At 49.2% G+C, this 14452-nt stretch overlaps 1 protein-coding gene across 8 annotated transcripts in view; it reads left to right on the plus strand.

Annotated features, from left to right (window-relative positions):
- Nucleotides 1–10041: 10041 nt before the first annotated feature.
- The window catches only part of MAP4K3 (mitogen-activated protein kinase kinase kinase kinase 3), an 84516-nt gene continuing 80105 nt past the window's right edge, over nucleotides 10042–14452 (plus strand). For 7 of the 8 annotated variants that reach the window (XR_008748013.1, XR_008748014.1, XM_055809732.1 and 4 more), the window contains exon 1: nucleotides 10042–10273. Coding sequence is in view for 5 of the 8 variants with exons in the window: in XM_055809732.1 (XP_055665707.1) it covers nucleotides 10169–10273 (105 nt within the window). In the remaining 3 variants the exon portion in view is untranslated. Of the gene's footprint in view, nucleotides 10274–11252; nucleotides 11272–14452 lie in introns of those variants that run through there. The other variant, XM_055809738.1, reaches the window with a different exon arrangement.

Genomic DNA, 14452 nt, shown 5'->3' on the forward strand with positions numbered 1-14452 from the left:
CCTACCGTACTGACACCCAGTTATGTCACCGTTGTGACACAAAGCAAAACATGGCAGTTTTGCAACACAAAAGAAATCAAAATGCTGCAGTAAGCAACTGATAGTTTAATTTAGTTACTCATCCCATGGAAAGCAGTTTGACATTCGCAGGATCTGGACCTTAAAGAGACCTCAGCATTAGTTCAATATCGCCATTTTTCTAAGATGACAAAGATAGACAAAATAAAAATTGACTGGCTTTTTGCCAGTAATAGTACTTACAGGTGTACAGCTGCACTGATGTTGGTGAATCTTCTTGCATCTACCTTTGCCCTTCAGCTCCTTTGATTTATGTTGCGTGTTGTACCCTTGCAAAGGCAACAAGGTACAGAAAATTCTCAGTTAAATAAGATGGTATCTGCGATATTCCATTCTTGAACTGGCAGCATTTAGAAAACATTTTTCAGTGGGATCTGGTTAAAAAAAAAATAATGGTTAAATTTAAAAATAAGTCTTACCTATCTTCAAAGTAACTGGGAGGAATCTAAAAAATATTTTTCAGCGTTCAGTTTATGGTCACCTTCACTGTACATGGGTACTGTAACACAGGTCACCAAGAGCTGTAGAGTTATTGCTTTGGTTTCAACCAGCATGCACAAAATTTACTTTGCATCTGCTTTATCGACAGCTCAGAAAACGAGTTGCCAAGTATCAGATAAGGTAGTCCGACCTCTAGTGGTGAAAACAGACGTCCACATTTCAAAAATGTGGAACAGGCAAGCTACAATTTGTAGTGACTTTCAGTTTCAAACGACAGGCACAGGCTAACAAAAGTTAGTTGGCTGAAGTATGATGCAAAATTTTTAAGATCACTCACTTAGAAAACTTTGTAGGGTTCTACGCTTTCCCGTTCTACACCCCCCTTTCCAGGGAACTGTCCTGGTTTTGGCTGGGATAGAATTAATTTTATTCTCAGTAGCTGGTGCAGTGCTGTGGTTTGGATTTGGTGTGAGAACAATGTCGGTAACACACTGATGGTTTTGGTTGTTGCCGGGTGATGTTTATACTAAGTCAAGGACTTTTCAGTTCCTTGGGCCCTGACAGCCAGAGGGCTGGGGGGCACAGGACATTGGGAGGGGACACAGCCAGGACAGGTGACCCAAGTTAGCCAAAGAGACATTCCATACCATGGGACATCATGCTGAGTATATAAGCTGGGGAAGAAGAAGGAAGGGGGGGAACACACTCTGCATTAGGGTGTTTGTCTTCCCAAGTCCCCGTTAGGCGCGCTGGAGCCCTGCTGTCCTGGGGATGGCTGAGCACCTGCCTGCCCATGGGAAGTGGCGAATGAATTCCTTGGTTTGCTTTGCTTGCGTGCATGGATTTTGCTTTATTTATTAAATTATTCTTACCTCAACCCTCGATTTTTGCATTCCTTTCCGACTGCTCTTCCCACCCCTCTGGGTGAGGTGAGGTGAGCGAGCAGCTTCGCGGTGCTTGGTTGCCAGCTGGGGTTAAACCATGACAGCTTCCTTTTCTACGCTCCCCTTCCCATGGAACTTAAAGGACACTTCTGCTAAGGCTTCAACAAAGAAAGAATCCACAGAGGTTTCTAAGTTATAATCCTTAGAATAACAACTAATTAAGAAACCCTAGAGAGCAGTGTGCCTAGAGAAGAAGGATCATGAAACGCTGCTTGACATGTAATGTTTATGGAGAGGTACTGTGCTGATAAGGTGAGAAAACTAATATAAACTAAGGATTGCCCTTGACTATCTTCACAGCATTAATTTGTCCAAGAGGTTTCAGCACCTTCAGGTCACTTCTTAAATATTCTTCTTTTCCTAACTGAAACATTTAACTGCTAATTAACAATTTATTTCCAGAAAGGAACAAAGTTACACTTTCTTATTGCTTGTAGAGAAGGCTTAAAACTCAAGAAATATTTTGTTTCCCATTTCCCTGTTTAAGGCTTCTGTGTTTGATGGAGGAGAACAGGCAAGACTGAGTTTTTAAAGTTTCATTTTGCCTTATTTTTTTCTAAGAGACAGTATGCATGACTGCAGAACAGACAGGATTAGCAATACCGTACAGTAAGAATTAATAAAGTAAGAGGGTGTTTATTTCCAAAATCATGATGACATCTCACAATGTGCCTAAGCCAACAGAAAATTAGTCTGTGAATCAAAGTACTGCTTTACCAAGGGGTCAGATAAGCAGCAATACTAAAGCATGGAGGGTGGCAGGAGACTGAAGGAGAAGTTTACCAGACCACTGAGGCTCCCTTTTTCTCTCCAGGGAAGGAAGTGTTAAACAAGCATGGTTATCTTGTCTAATCTCTCAAAACTGATATTTAAATTCTCTGTCTTTCAGCTAACAGGGCAAAGTCTGTCCCTTTCATATCTGAGATCATCAATACTAGGAAAGATCAAGCCCTCAAATATGCCTGAAGTTCAGGTACTTCCCTGGCTTTTTCCAGCCCATACGTTTTCTCTCCCAAATAAATCATCATCAGACAACACAGAACCAATAAAAGATAATGAATCAATTTATGATACTGCAGCTTGCATGTAAAGCACATGCAACCAAATTCTTTAACAAGCATCACTCCAAGGTGTGGAAACACTAAGCTGCTACTTCACACGCTTGCTGCTTTCCTGTGTGTCTTGCTAAACCTGACAATTTCTGTTGGCTTAAGCTATGTAAGATCTGTTTCGCTCTGGCAGGGAGCAGTCTGCCTGCCTTGAACAAGAAACTACCAACCGAAACATCTTTGCAGGCTGCATACCTTCATTCCTTCATCTTATCCCCCATATCAGGGGTTCTCAAACTACAGCCCGCAGGCCAGATACAGCCCCCCAGGGTCCTCAATCCGGCCCCCGGTATTTACAGACCCCCCCTGCCCCCCCGGCGGGGGTTGGGGGGGAAACCAAGCAGCCGCAGATGAGTCCCTGCCACTGCATCCGCGCCGGCCCCCTGGTTAAAGGGTTTGAGGACCCCTGCCACAGATTCTGTTGCTTATTCTGCAGAAGTAGCAGAAATGGGTAAGTGCTGCTAAGCTATGTTCCCTAAGCAACGATAAAATCAACAAGTAATGATCACATAATTTACATGAAGCGAGGAACTAGATAGTAACTACTTTGAAGAAGGCATTTCCATGGCTGGTTAGCAGGGAATCTGATTGTGTCTTGTTCTTGGTATACAACGCATACATGCCAATCTGTTCTTCCTAAAAAAAGAGAGGATGCTGTTAGTCCTTGCTACTTCTCTGCTAATAAGTTCCTTTCTACCATTAGTTTTTTTCCAGTTAAAAGAAGCCTCCTAGTCAAGAACCTTACCAAAATGTATAACTTCCTGTCAGCAGAAACCTATTAACTTTTTCAGACATCAAGGTAGTAGTCCAGACATACTAGAGAAGGCAATGGAGTGAATATTTAAGAGGAAAAATCAAAACAGGCTAGAAATTAAGCTATGTAGACAACAACTATAGTCACATTACAGCAACTTTGTCAATTAAAACAACCACTTGAACCTGTCATTTGCACGATTATCTGCACACTTTAACTGAATTCTCACCTGTGTTTAACACTATATGAGGAAAAATTTGGGCTTCTTGCCAGCTTTAGAAGCACTGGTAAAGAGGCCGGTCAAGGTAGACAGCTGCTTAATTTCCTTCACTTCCAAGGCAGTTATACCATAAGCCCACTGGTACCCTTTTGCGTCCTTGAAATAACCTCTCCTGAGATAGTCTGTGCCAAGGATGCACGGAGCCTCTGGGCCAGTCATAATGGTGAGGTTTTGCCACACATTCCCAGTCAGGCTCACTTCAGTCTCTAGTACAGTTATAGCTGTTGGAATCCCCCTGCCACTCTAGAAATACTAACAGGTTCTGTCCCTGCATAGCTTGATGACATTAGGGTACACTGTGCACCGGTATCTACTAAAGCCTTGTATCCCTGTGGGTCTGACATGCCAGTCCAGCAAGCCCAGTCGTCCCTCTTCTCCACTTCGTTGGAGGCAGGGCCCCTCGAGTCCTGGTCATAGGATCCTCCGCTTACTCCTTTAAAAAATGGATTAGAATTCCTTTCCAGAGGACCAGGAGTAAGATCAGCCCTTCCACTCTGCCTGGAAAACTGCCCACTGGAGGCTGGGGCAGCAGCCTTTCCAGAAGAACCCCCATTTGTGATGGGTTTTCCTTGCAATTCACATACCTGTACCTCTAGGTTTAAGGTGGATTTTCCATCCCACTTCCTCATGTCCTCTCCATGGTTACGCTGGTAAAACCACAGAGTACCCCGCGGTGTGTACCTCCTGTATCCTCCCTCTTAATCAGAAGGACACTTACTGTTAACATGTATAGGTGGGGAATAGGATCAGTCCTCTTTGAGTTCCTGGACCAGTTTCTCCACAGCCAAGGAAGGAAGAGATGTTGTCTTTGTATTCCCAGAGCTGGCAAGCCACTTCACCCACCATCAGTACCACTTCATCTCTCCAGCCCATTACTGCAAATGAGTTGGCATGTGAAGCTGGTGCACTCCATAAAGTTTTCCGCCAAGTGGGTTGTGTGCATTGGACTTTGTCTGGATCTGTGGGTAAGTGCACACTGTTCAGGTCATAATAAATAATCTCCAGCATGGCTAGTTCCCTTGGGTACTGGACACCTACCTCTCTCTATTGCAGTCCACTTGCCTGGGCAACATGTAAATCCTCTTTGAAGGGATACCTTTCCTTCACGCTTGACAGGAGTTGCCTCCAGAGGCTGAGGACTTGTGTCCCCCTTCCCTAGAAAGTGATCCTAACTGTTTGGCTTCCCTACTGGCTTCCCTACCCTTTAATTCCAAACCATTAGCCCTGTTATCCCAGCATTGAAACAGACAGGTGATAATGCGCTCATCTGGATGACAGCTGAAATCTTTTCGCATATGCCACAGCTCATTCAGGGATTGGGATTTGGTAGTTACTTCTTGCTTCGCCTTTTCCTCCTGTTCTTGTGATGGCCCTGCTTCATCCTTTGCTAAATGAGCTGACTTTCATATCCATTTCTTCTTGCGTATAGGGGCAACTGGTACCATCACGAGCTGGTTCTTTGGCTCAGCCGCAGCCTCTGTCATGGGGATTGGCACAGCCACGGTGCCTGTTGCTGCAGTTGGAATAGCCACAGTGCCTGTCACTTTGCCATCAGATCCAGGGACCTTCTCTTCACTCTGAGGACATTGAATAGTGTTGAACAGGCCAGGCCCCAGCACGCTGCAGTAATACCTGCCTCTCTGGAATTGCCAGGGTGACAGCATACTTTTTCCAAATATTTAACTAGCTTTTCTGGATTCTGCACTTGTTCAGGGGTGAAGTTCCGAAACCCTAGCAGTGCTCACTGTTCTGGGTACTTGGTCATGCTATCCCACACACCCTGCCACTCATAACTATGCAACATCGGAGCAGACCTCTGGATGGTGTTCTTAAATAGTTGTTAAACCTTAAACAAGACTGGGAATGCATTCAGCATTCCTAGCAATAGGATTATGCTGGTTTCAACATCCCAAGGACATTCAGAATTTTCAAAGTTCTCAAACACTACTGTAATTAAACTGGCAGGGAAGGGGAAGATGTGGAAGGATATTGCCTCCATAGCCTGACTTTCTGAGGAGAAAAGGCAAAAGGTATGATTATTAATAGTTCCCATTAGATGACTCACAAAGTACAGGGGTGATGGCAGTGCTGAGTACACATACCGGATCAGTTTCATGACCAGCAATTCTGTCATATCACAAGCCAGTATTACAAAGTACAGCAAAAGGATAACCTTAGCCCAGGCACCAGAAGGGATAAACAGCACAACAGGGAACAAAAACTGCAAGTGAGGTGTGACATAAGGCAGCTCTGAGAGCAAGCCAAACAACTCTGAGAGCAAACAAATCAACGTTGTAAACACCTACCATTAAACCAATACAATGAATGCTTACAACATTAATTTAACACAGTCTGGTTAGATCTGTTGTCATCTCAGCCCTTCACATCCCACATTGGGCGCCAAAAAGGACTGTCATCCCTTTAGCCAGCAACTAAGTACCAGGCAGCTGCTCGCTCGCTGCCCCCCCTGCCCTGGTGGGATGGGGAGGAGAACTGGGAAAAACAAAGGTGAAACCTGTGGGTTGAGATAAGAACAATTTAATAATTGAAATAAAGTATAACACTACTACTACTAGTAGTAGTAATAAGTAGTAGTAGTAGTAATAGTAGTAGTAGTGATGGAAAGGGAGGTAACAAAAACAGAAAGAGAAATACAACTCAAGGAAAATAAAAAACAAAATGAGCGATGCACAGTGCAGTTGCTCACCACCTGCTGACCAATGCCCAGCCAGTCCCCGAGCTGCGATCCCATACGCTCTGGGTAACTCACCCCAGTTTACGTACTAAGCATGACGTCCTATGGTACAGAATGTCCCTTGCCAGTTGGGGTCAAATGTCCTGGCTGTGCCCCCTCCCAATTTCCCCTGCTGCTCCAGCTCTCTCACTGGCAGGGCCTGAGAAACTGAAAAGTCCTTGACTTAGCATAAACACTACCCAGCAACAACCTCACACCAAATCCAAACCACAGCAGTGCACCAGCTACTAGGAAGAAAACTAACTCTGTCCCAGCTGAAACTGGGACAGGGGAAAGACATCCCTGCTGCACTGCTGCTTTTTGACACTCTTAAGAGTCATCCCTAAAAGTATGAGGCATAGCTCTTCTCCCTAGACATCAGGACTGACTGCAACAGGAGTACACCAGTATGGGACTTGTGTACATGGGCCTTCCACATCTGGAGCTCACTGGGCCCACTACATTTAGATTTCCCTTCAGATGCTTTCTTTGGGGCAGCTTAGGACCACAACCAACCTGCCCTGGGACTAACACAAACCACAGCTCTTCCGTGACCCAAGGCAGCCTGGGCAATTCCAGAAGACACTTGCCTGCCTCCATGTCTGTTCCCACCATACTCAAGCAGGTGCTCTGTGGCCCAGTCAGAACACCCTTCCCTTTCCAGCAGCTCCAGTCCCACAAGCGAAAGGCATGGGCTGGCCCCAGGCATGCTCCACGCAGCACTGGCAGACGCAGCACCTCACCCTTCCATGTGGCAAGGAAAGATCCAGAGGAGTGGGATGAGGTCTCCAGCTGTGGCAAATTGCACTGGCATCACCCAGCTGGAGGCCGGTGGAGCCTGCCGACGTGTGCCAGCCAAGGAGCCAGCACTCCTGCTCCAGGCAGTGGCTGGGATTTAGGGCTGTAGGGCACAAAGTGCCATTTCAGATCTCAGCAGCACCAGGATGGATGCGTTGTGAGTGCAGCTGAAAATAATGAGGCATCCAGTCCCAGCAAGGTATTTTCCATGGCTGTGGTGTGCCACAGGCTACAGCTGGGGCTTATGATCCTTGGAGGCAGAGCAATCAAATGTCACAGTGAATCCCCCACCATCACCAGAACTCTTAAAGCAAGAGCATGGGCTGTCCTATCACAAAAATATTTGCTGTCCAAATACAGTTTCATTTAATTTGTTTGACCTTTCTGAGTGGTGCCCAGCCTGATTCTCTGCAGCACATGGCTCAGCTGTCCTACCATCACCACGTCTAAGGAATAGGAGGAAAAAGAGAAAGTGGGAGAAGTTGCCCCAAAGCTTGGGGAAGCAAACGATGCCTGATACCCATTTGAACTGAGCTATTTCTGAAAGCAGTGGGGGGCACATCTCTCAGCTCCGTCTGTCTCTCTTACCAAGGAGAAGGGATCCAGACACTCCCAAAGAAACCAGTGGGTGTTTTTAAAAGAACAAAGGAAGTACAGGCAGCTGCCATGGATAGAAAGCAGGATTTAAGGGGAAAAATAACCCTGCTTGCCTCATTCATAACTATTTCTACCCAAGCACAACTTGGCAAGGACATAACATGGAAACAACTATAACCCGTTTTCCCTCTAATGAGATAAAAATTAAGACTGAGAGGCAAGAGCAGGCGGGTGATGAGGTTATCGGTGCTCCCCAGCAGGATGTCTGTTAGTCTTTCCAGACAGAGTTCGAAATCCCTGGCATTTCCTTCCGTAGCTCATTCAGAGCTGCTGCTACTCTCAGACTTGTCACAGAGCCCAGTCCCCTTGGACCGGCTTTCAGAGCATCTGTGGCAGCCCTGTCCAGCTAATCTACGCCTGCCACTTGTCTCAGCTCTTCCACAGCAGAAAGCAGCACAGCACAGCCCCAAAACCTCAGTCACAAGCCAGGAAAAAAATCACAGCAGCCTGGATCTGATTCTGGCAGGTTTGAGACTGTTTTACTTGTGAGAGCAAAAGTCATAAAATTGAAGCCAAGGGCATGGATGCAGAGCTCAGGGTGGCTGGAGGGACAAATGCACTGACAGACACTATGCCACTTTGCAGGCATCCTTGCTGCATCTGCCAGACCCCAACCCCCTCAGCATCTCTGCTCTGATAACCACACATTGAAATGAGGCCATGCCCAGCTCCCCATCCTCAAGCAGCTTCTCAGCAGAAAGGAGGGTCCCACATACCAACATCCTTGGCAAGGCAGGCAGGGGTGGTGAGCAGACGGTGCATCTTTGTGCCCAAATTGCCCCCTCATCCCACTCTTTTTGTTTCACCCATCAGTCACTGGCAGCAGGAGCATGGTGCGAAAAGCCATGTGTCGTTCACCAGAACAGAGCTCAAGAGGTGCCCGGACCTAGGACCCACACACAGCTGAGCCAGGCTCAAGGGGTGGCACATCTAGGGAGAAAGGTTCCCACAGCTGTCTGGCACTTGTTCCCTGTACAGAGAGGGTGGAGGGCATGGACAGGGATGGAAGCAAGTATCCACAATGCTCCTTTGTGTTGGAAAACCATATGCAAGATGGGAGTAGAAGCAGGGCTGGTAACACTTGTGTAGAGGGGATGCACACTTTAACCCATGGGGGCATGCACAATGCTCCAAAAAGTCACAAAATAAGGGGAAGCAGTCCTGCAGGTGAGAGGAAGATGCTGCGCAGCCAGGGTGCATTGGACGGGTGTGCACAGATGCTGTGCCAGTGCTGCAGGGGGCTGGCAGGTGCATGGCATGGTGCCCGTGTGGGGCCATCCATAACGCATGGCTACCATGCTTCACTGGGAAGGCCAGATACCCCACAAGAGCTGGCAAGGGCCCCAGGAGCTGCGACAGGAGCTGGCACCGGAGGCTGTGGGCAGCTGGGCAGTGCTGAGATACCAGTTTTGTGCACTGGGGCAGGGAGCGCCAAGTTCCCACGGGGAAACACCCTGTCCCAAGCTAGAGACCAGGGGTCGGGCACCAGGGTATGGGGGAGGTGGTCCCCGGTGCGCAGGGACAGCGTGGGGGGACTCTTGGGCTCTAGGTGCTGCAGAGGCCCCTAGCTGCATGCACAGGGGCTGGTGAATTTGTGAGTCCTCAGTGGCATGGGCGGGCTCCAGGGGCTCCGGGGTTCCCGCGCCAAGGGGCTGGCTCTGTGGGGTGCCGGCTGTGTGCTCGCGCGCTGTTTTGCGGGGTGAGCCGGTGAACGTGCCCGGGGCCGGGTCTTTGGGTCCCCGGCTGCACCCACAGGAGCTAGACCCGGGGGTCCCCGAGTCGGCGGCGCCGCTCACCGCCGCGGACGAGGCCGTCGGGGCGGGAGCCAGCGCCCCGGTCCGCCGCAGCCCGGCGTGCGTGGCGAAGACCGGCCGGGCGCAGCCCGGCGGCGGCGACTGGGGGCGAGAAGCGGCAGAGACGGCCGTCGCGAACTCTCGCAAACGCTGCCGGTGCCGCCGTGGGTCTGTCTCGTACCGGTGGTCGGTGCCGAGCTCCGCCGCCGTCAGCCACAGCGCCCACTGCCTCAGCTACGGCCCCGCGGCACGGCCCGCCGGGGGGCGGGCCACGAGCGCCGGGGACTGGCACGGAGGGCTGCCGCGGGGCGGGGCGGGGCGGGGCGGGGCGGGGCGCGCAGGCGGCAGGCGCACAGGCAGGCAGGGCCGCCCGCCTGCTGCCGGCTCGCGCAGGCGCACAGCCTGAGGCGGGGAGAGGGGCGGGGCAGCGCGGCGCCATTTGCGCCTGCGCGGTGCGAGGCGCGGCGCCATGTTGCTGGAGCGGGCCGGGGGGAGGCGGTGATCGCTCCGGTGTCGGGTTCCTTTCTCCTCTCCTCCCCCCGCTGGGGGGTCGCGGCCGAGCGGGGCTTTCCCCGGCACCATGAGCGGTGGCGGGCGGGTGTGCGACCTGTCCCGGCGCAACCCCCAGGAGGACTTCGAGCTCATCCAGCGCATCGGCAGCGGCACCTACGGTGACGTCTACAAGGTAGACGCAACACCGCGCTCCGGCGGGGGGGTGTTCTCTCTTCGCCCCTCCCGCGTTGTTCGTGGGTTCTGTTGCTAAGCAACCGGGTCGGTCCTTCTGTCCAAAATCTGAGGGGGCTTCCGTTGCCAAGCGACGTGCCCCGCCCCGCCCCCCCCCCGGCTTTCCCCTCCCCGGCCCGGAGGGGGCTCCCGCCGTTGCGGGCACGGAAGGCCGACGGCAGTCCCGCCTCTAGTGGGGGCGGCCCTGCCGCACCGGCCCCCAGCCCTGGTGCGGGTGGGTGGGCGCCTGGCTTGGCCCAGCCGGGCTCCCCTCCAGAGGGGCCCCGCGCCTTTTCCAGCCGCCGGCCTGGCCGCCTCTGTGGCTCGGCCGGCCCGTGCGAGGGGGCGACCCCCGGGGGCCGCTTCGGCGCTTGGGGGCGGCCGGGCCCCGCTGCTGGTGCGGGCCCGGCGGTGCGGCACCGCAGCGCTCTCACGGCGCCCCGCGGCCGCGGAGCCGCCCCGTGAGCCCGTCCCTGCCGCTGCTGGGTGCCGGCTCGGGTGTCGACGTCACGGGCGGAGCCGGCGGGTCGGCTCCCCTCCAGACCGAGCCGGGAGCCGCGGGGGTGCGGGAAGTGCACGCTTGGTAGTTTGCAGCCCAGATGTCACTTGAAGTAGTGTGCCTGAAGGCGAGCAGGGCTGTGCGTCCCGACTCTTGCTCCCGTCGCGGTCCTGGGTGGAAACATCAGTGTTTTGTGCTTATGCCTCTGTGTAAGGTGAGGAGGGTAGACCAGTCGGAGGGTAAACTGGGGAGTCAGGAGAGGGGCTGTTAGCATCACAGTCTTTCCCAAACATCCTGCCCAGACTTGCAGGAAAAGCAAAGCTGAAGCAATAGCTGCTGAGCATAAGTTTGGGTTTTTGGGCTTTATAGCGCACTGTGGCATTTTTCTCTGCTCTGCAACATATGTTATTTGTTTATCCAGCTGAACTCTTGCCCGACAGGTGCAGCGGCCCGTCTCTTAGGTAGGGCGACCCTGGTTCTTGCCCGCTCCTGTTTGAGGGCAGAGCAGATTGGAGAGCTGAAGTTTGTCACGTGTGGCCTTTTGGAAGCATTGATTTAACTGTGCGCTTTCCAAGTGTCTTCTGTTTTTGCTATCGCAGGGTGGGCGTGTGTGTTCAAGAAAACTTGTATTGGTAGGCAGACTGTAGGGAAACACGTAGAGCCATTCCACAAGTTGAGGTGCACGCAACTGGCCCTGATGCTGCCTTTGACTGTAAGTGAATGTGCCTAGAATGAAGTCTTGTTTGGGCTGGGGCAATTTTGGTTTAATCTCAGTTTGCTTGTATGTTATGAAAGTTTCAGGACCTAAATCCTCTTGTTACTGCGCTCTTAGTGTGCTCACTTCTTGCTTTATTGTTTAATTGAAAGGGTTTCTTGTGTTGTTTTCCCCACCTTGCAAGCTTCCTTTGAGTGTTTGTGTACTATGCCAATGTTTTAATTATGCAAGACTACTTGCCGTATGCTCTGTTCTTTCATTTTTCTGCAAACTGTTCTCTTAATGTGTTCAGCTCTGTTTCTGTTGCAGTTTTTAACTGGCATATTGACTCTGATACCTTATTGATCAGATTTTTTCAGTGCTGTGTACATAATTTTGGTCAATATGAATTATCCAAGTCACCTATGTTTACTGTTTAATTTTAAGAACGTTACCTCCAACCATGGAGTGAATATTTACATTTGCAGTACCACTGTGCATCTGAAACCTGTTAAGTTTCACTGGATTTGTCAAGGTGTTCTTGATGATTATTGTACTACCATTGCAGTAGCCTTCAGTTTGGTGTTCTGCGAGTGGCCAGTGCTGCTTGTGGCTTTTCTTTGTTTGAGGCACAGAAATTCTGTCCTCCCTCAGAGTGGATTTGTTTATGTTTATAATCTGCCTGTGACAGCTGAGATAGAAAGTGGTATATCCGGGATAGCCTAGGCTGGTGCTATAATTATTTCTAATAGATGAGAGAGAGGGAGAGAGGTAAGTGCTTTCTGGTTAGGTTGTAGACGGTGTAGGGAAAATGAGATGTGCTTTTCTGCTGGATGGATTATTGCCTGTTTCATTTTGAGGCAATCTTCAAAGGCATCTTCAAAATGAAGAATGGAAGTAGCCCAAAAATAATAATGAAAGCTGGTTACTTCCTCTTTGTTGCATTAAAAGCAATATATAGTCCTAAAGTGTCAACCACGTTTGAGCTTACTAGGGCTTTATCTTAAATTTGTGAGGGGTTTCATAAAGCCTTTTTCATTTGCTTCATCCCGTCATCTGTAGGTGAACTTTGTGGTTGATGAAATAATTGTCTGAATTTGAGATTAGCTGTGTGATGATGGCACTCATCAGTAGTGAGATTTCAGCAAGAGTGGACCCAAGAACTGGCCATACGTGGGCAGCTTCAAACTACTCTTTGTAAATTGTGGGGCTTCCCCCTTAGCAGGGAGAGCCAGGTAGGGAGGTGTTTCTACTGGTAGGTGGGGATTATTGCCTTAAAAAGATGACAGTCTTGTTATGTTGACATTCTTGCTAAATGCTGATGTTTCTGTAACCTGCTTTCCTGGCAAATTGTTGAGGAGCTGAAAGCAGAGCAGACTGGCATCTACTTCCTTGCTCTGTTTCAGTTGAACTGAGCTACAGCAGGGCATGGGTTAAATGTTTGACATTAGGGAGGTGAGGGGGGCGGGTGGGGTGTGTGGAAGACAGGGTATCTGTACTCTCAAGGTTTTACAATTTCAGGAGCCCATGGTGTGGACTGAACTATGGAGACTTGAAGGGAATGAGGTTATGGATCAGACTGATAAGAGTCCTGCTGCTTGGTTGGTACTTGGAAATGCACTAGTGCACCACAAGTACAGCTTTTGGGCTTAAAGCAGTATTTTTATAATTATCTGCCCTCCCACCCAAGTTCAGTTTTCAAAGAGGCCTTGGAGCAGACAATGATGAATGCATCACAAGAGGGGTAATGGGGTAACTTGTTCATGCCATTTGCTCTTTATCAAATATGCACGGTCAATAATAATGTCTCTTCTAACTAGCACCAGTCCAAGGCTGTTGTAGGAGATGAAGCTTCATCTGGATTCTTAGTTCTTAATGTAACCCAGGGATATAATCGCTGGACATAACACAGGTTTCAGTGAGGGTCTGAGAGAGAGGCAATTGTTAAAAATTTTTTTCAGTGAAGCTGTGTTGCTACGATAGATAGCTAAAATGTATTACAAAGTTCTTGTGAGAAAATCTTATTTCCTTGTCCAGAGATGTCTCCTCTCAAGACTGCTAACATTAATGGTGAAATCGAGTTACTGCTTTGTTGGATGGTTGATGATGTATCTATAACAAAGCACAGACAAATGATCTGCTAATAGTGTTTTTTTGGTATTGAGTATTCTTGAGTGTTGCATATCACATTTTCATTTGCATGGGTTTGTTTTCTGTGTCTCAGTAAATGTACTTGACAAGTAAATTAGCTTCCTCTAGTGTCTTGTTTAGAGGCTGATAGCAAAATTGTTTTTCTGATTGCAGTTACTTGCCAGGAAAGTTCTTGAATGTCACCTTCTGTTTCTGTCAAATTTTCCCATCCAAAATTAGACCTGCTAGAAAGGGTAGAAACTAGTTCTGCTGTTGTACAAATAATTTCTGTCCTTTGTGTTTCTGTGTTTCACTGCTGCAAATAATTTGTGTAAAGTGGCCAGCAAAGTGTGAAAGAGGAGTTAAGTTTTTTTTCAGTTGTGAAAAAGAGACAATGCCCTGTCCTGCTCAGTTTCAGGAAATATTCCTAGAGTTAAATGAGTGGTTGCCTAATTTAGTTTGCTCTATTTATTCCATCTCCCATTTAGAAATACTTCTGCCTCTTAGTATGAAATTGCCGTTCTCATCATCCCTAGTCCCAGGCCCTCTAATTTGTTTGCCTTCGTTTCAAATCTTTTTGCTTAACATCACCTTTATTGGAGCATTACTTTCTAAAACTGTAGCTCTGTCGCATTTTAGTTACCACGCCTCCTACCAGAATGTGGAACCTAATTATTTTTAGCATAATTCTCAGTAGTTCAATTCCTGTTAATTACAGCCGTGACTGTGGGGTGGGCTGGACTGGTGTAACAGCTCACTGTTGCCCGAGAGGGGCGATCCCCTGCCCTGCTCCCGGCTGTCTGGCCGCTTGCCTTGCG

Source organism: Falco peregrinus, chromosome 7 (assembly GCF_023634155.1).
Source record: "Falco peregrinus isolate bFalPer1 chromosome 7, bFalPer1.pri, whole genome shotgun sequence".
NCBI lineage: Eukaryota > Metazoa > Chordata > Aves > Falconiformes > Falconidae > Falco > Falco peregrinus.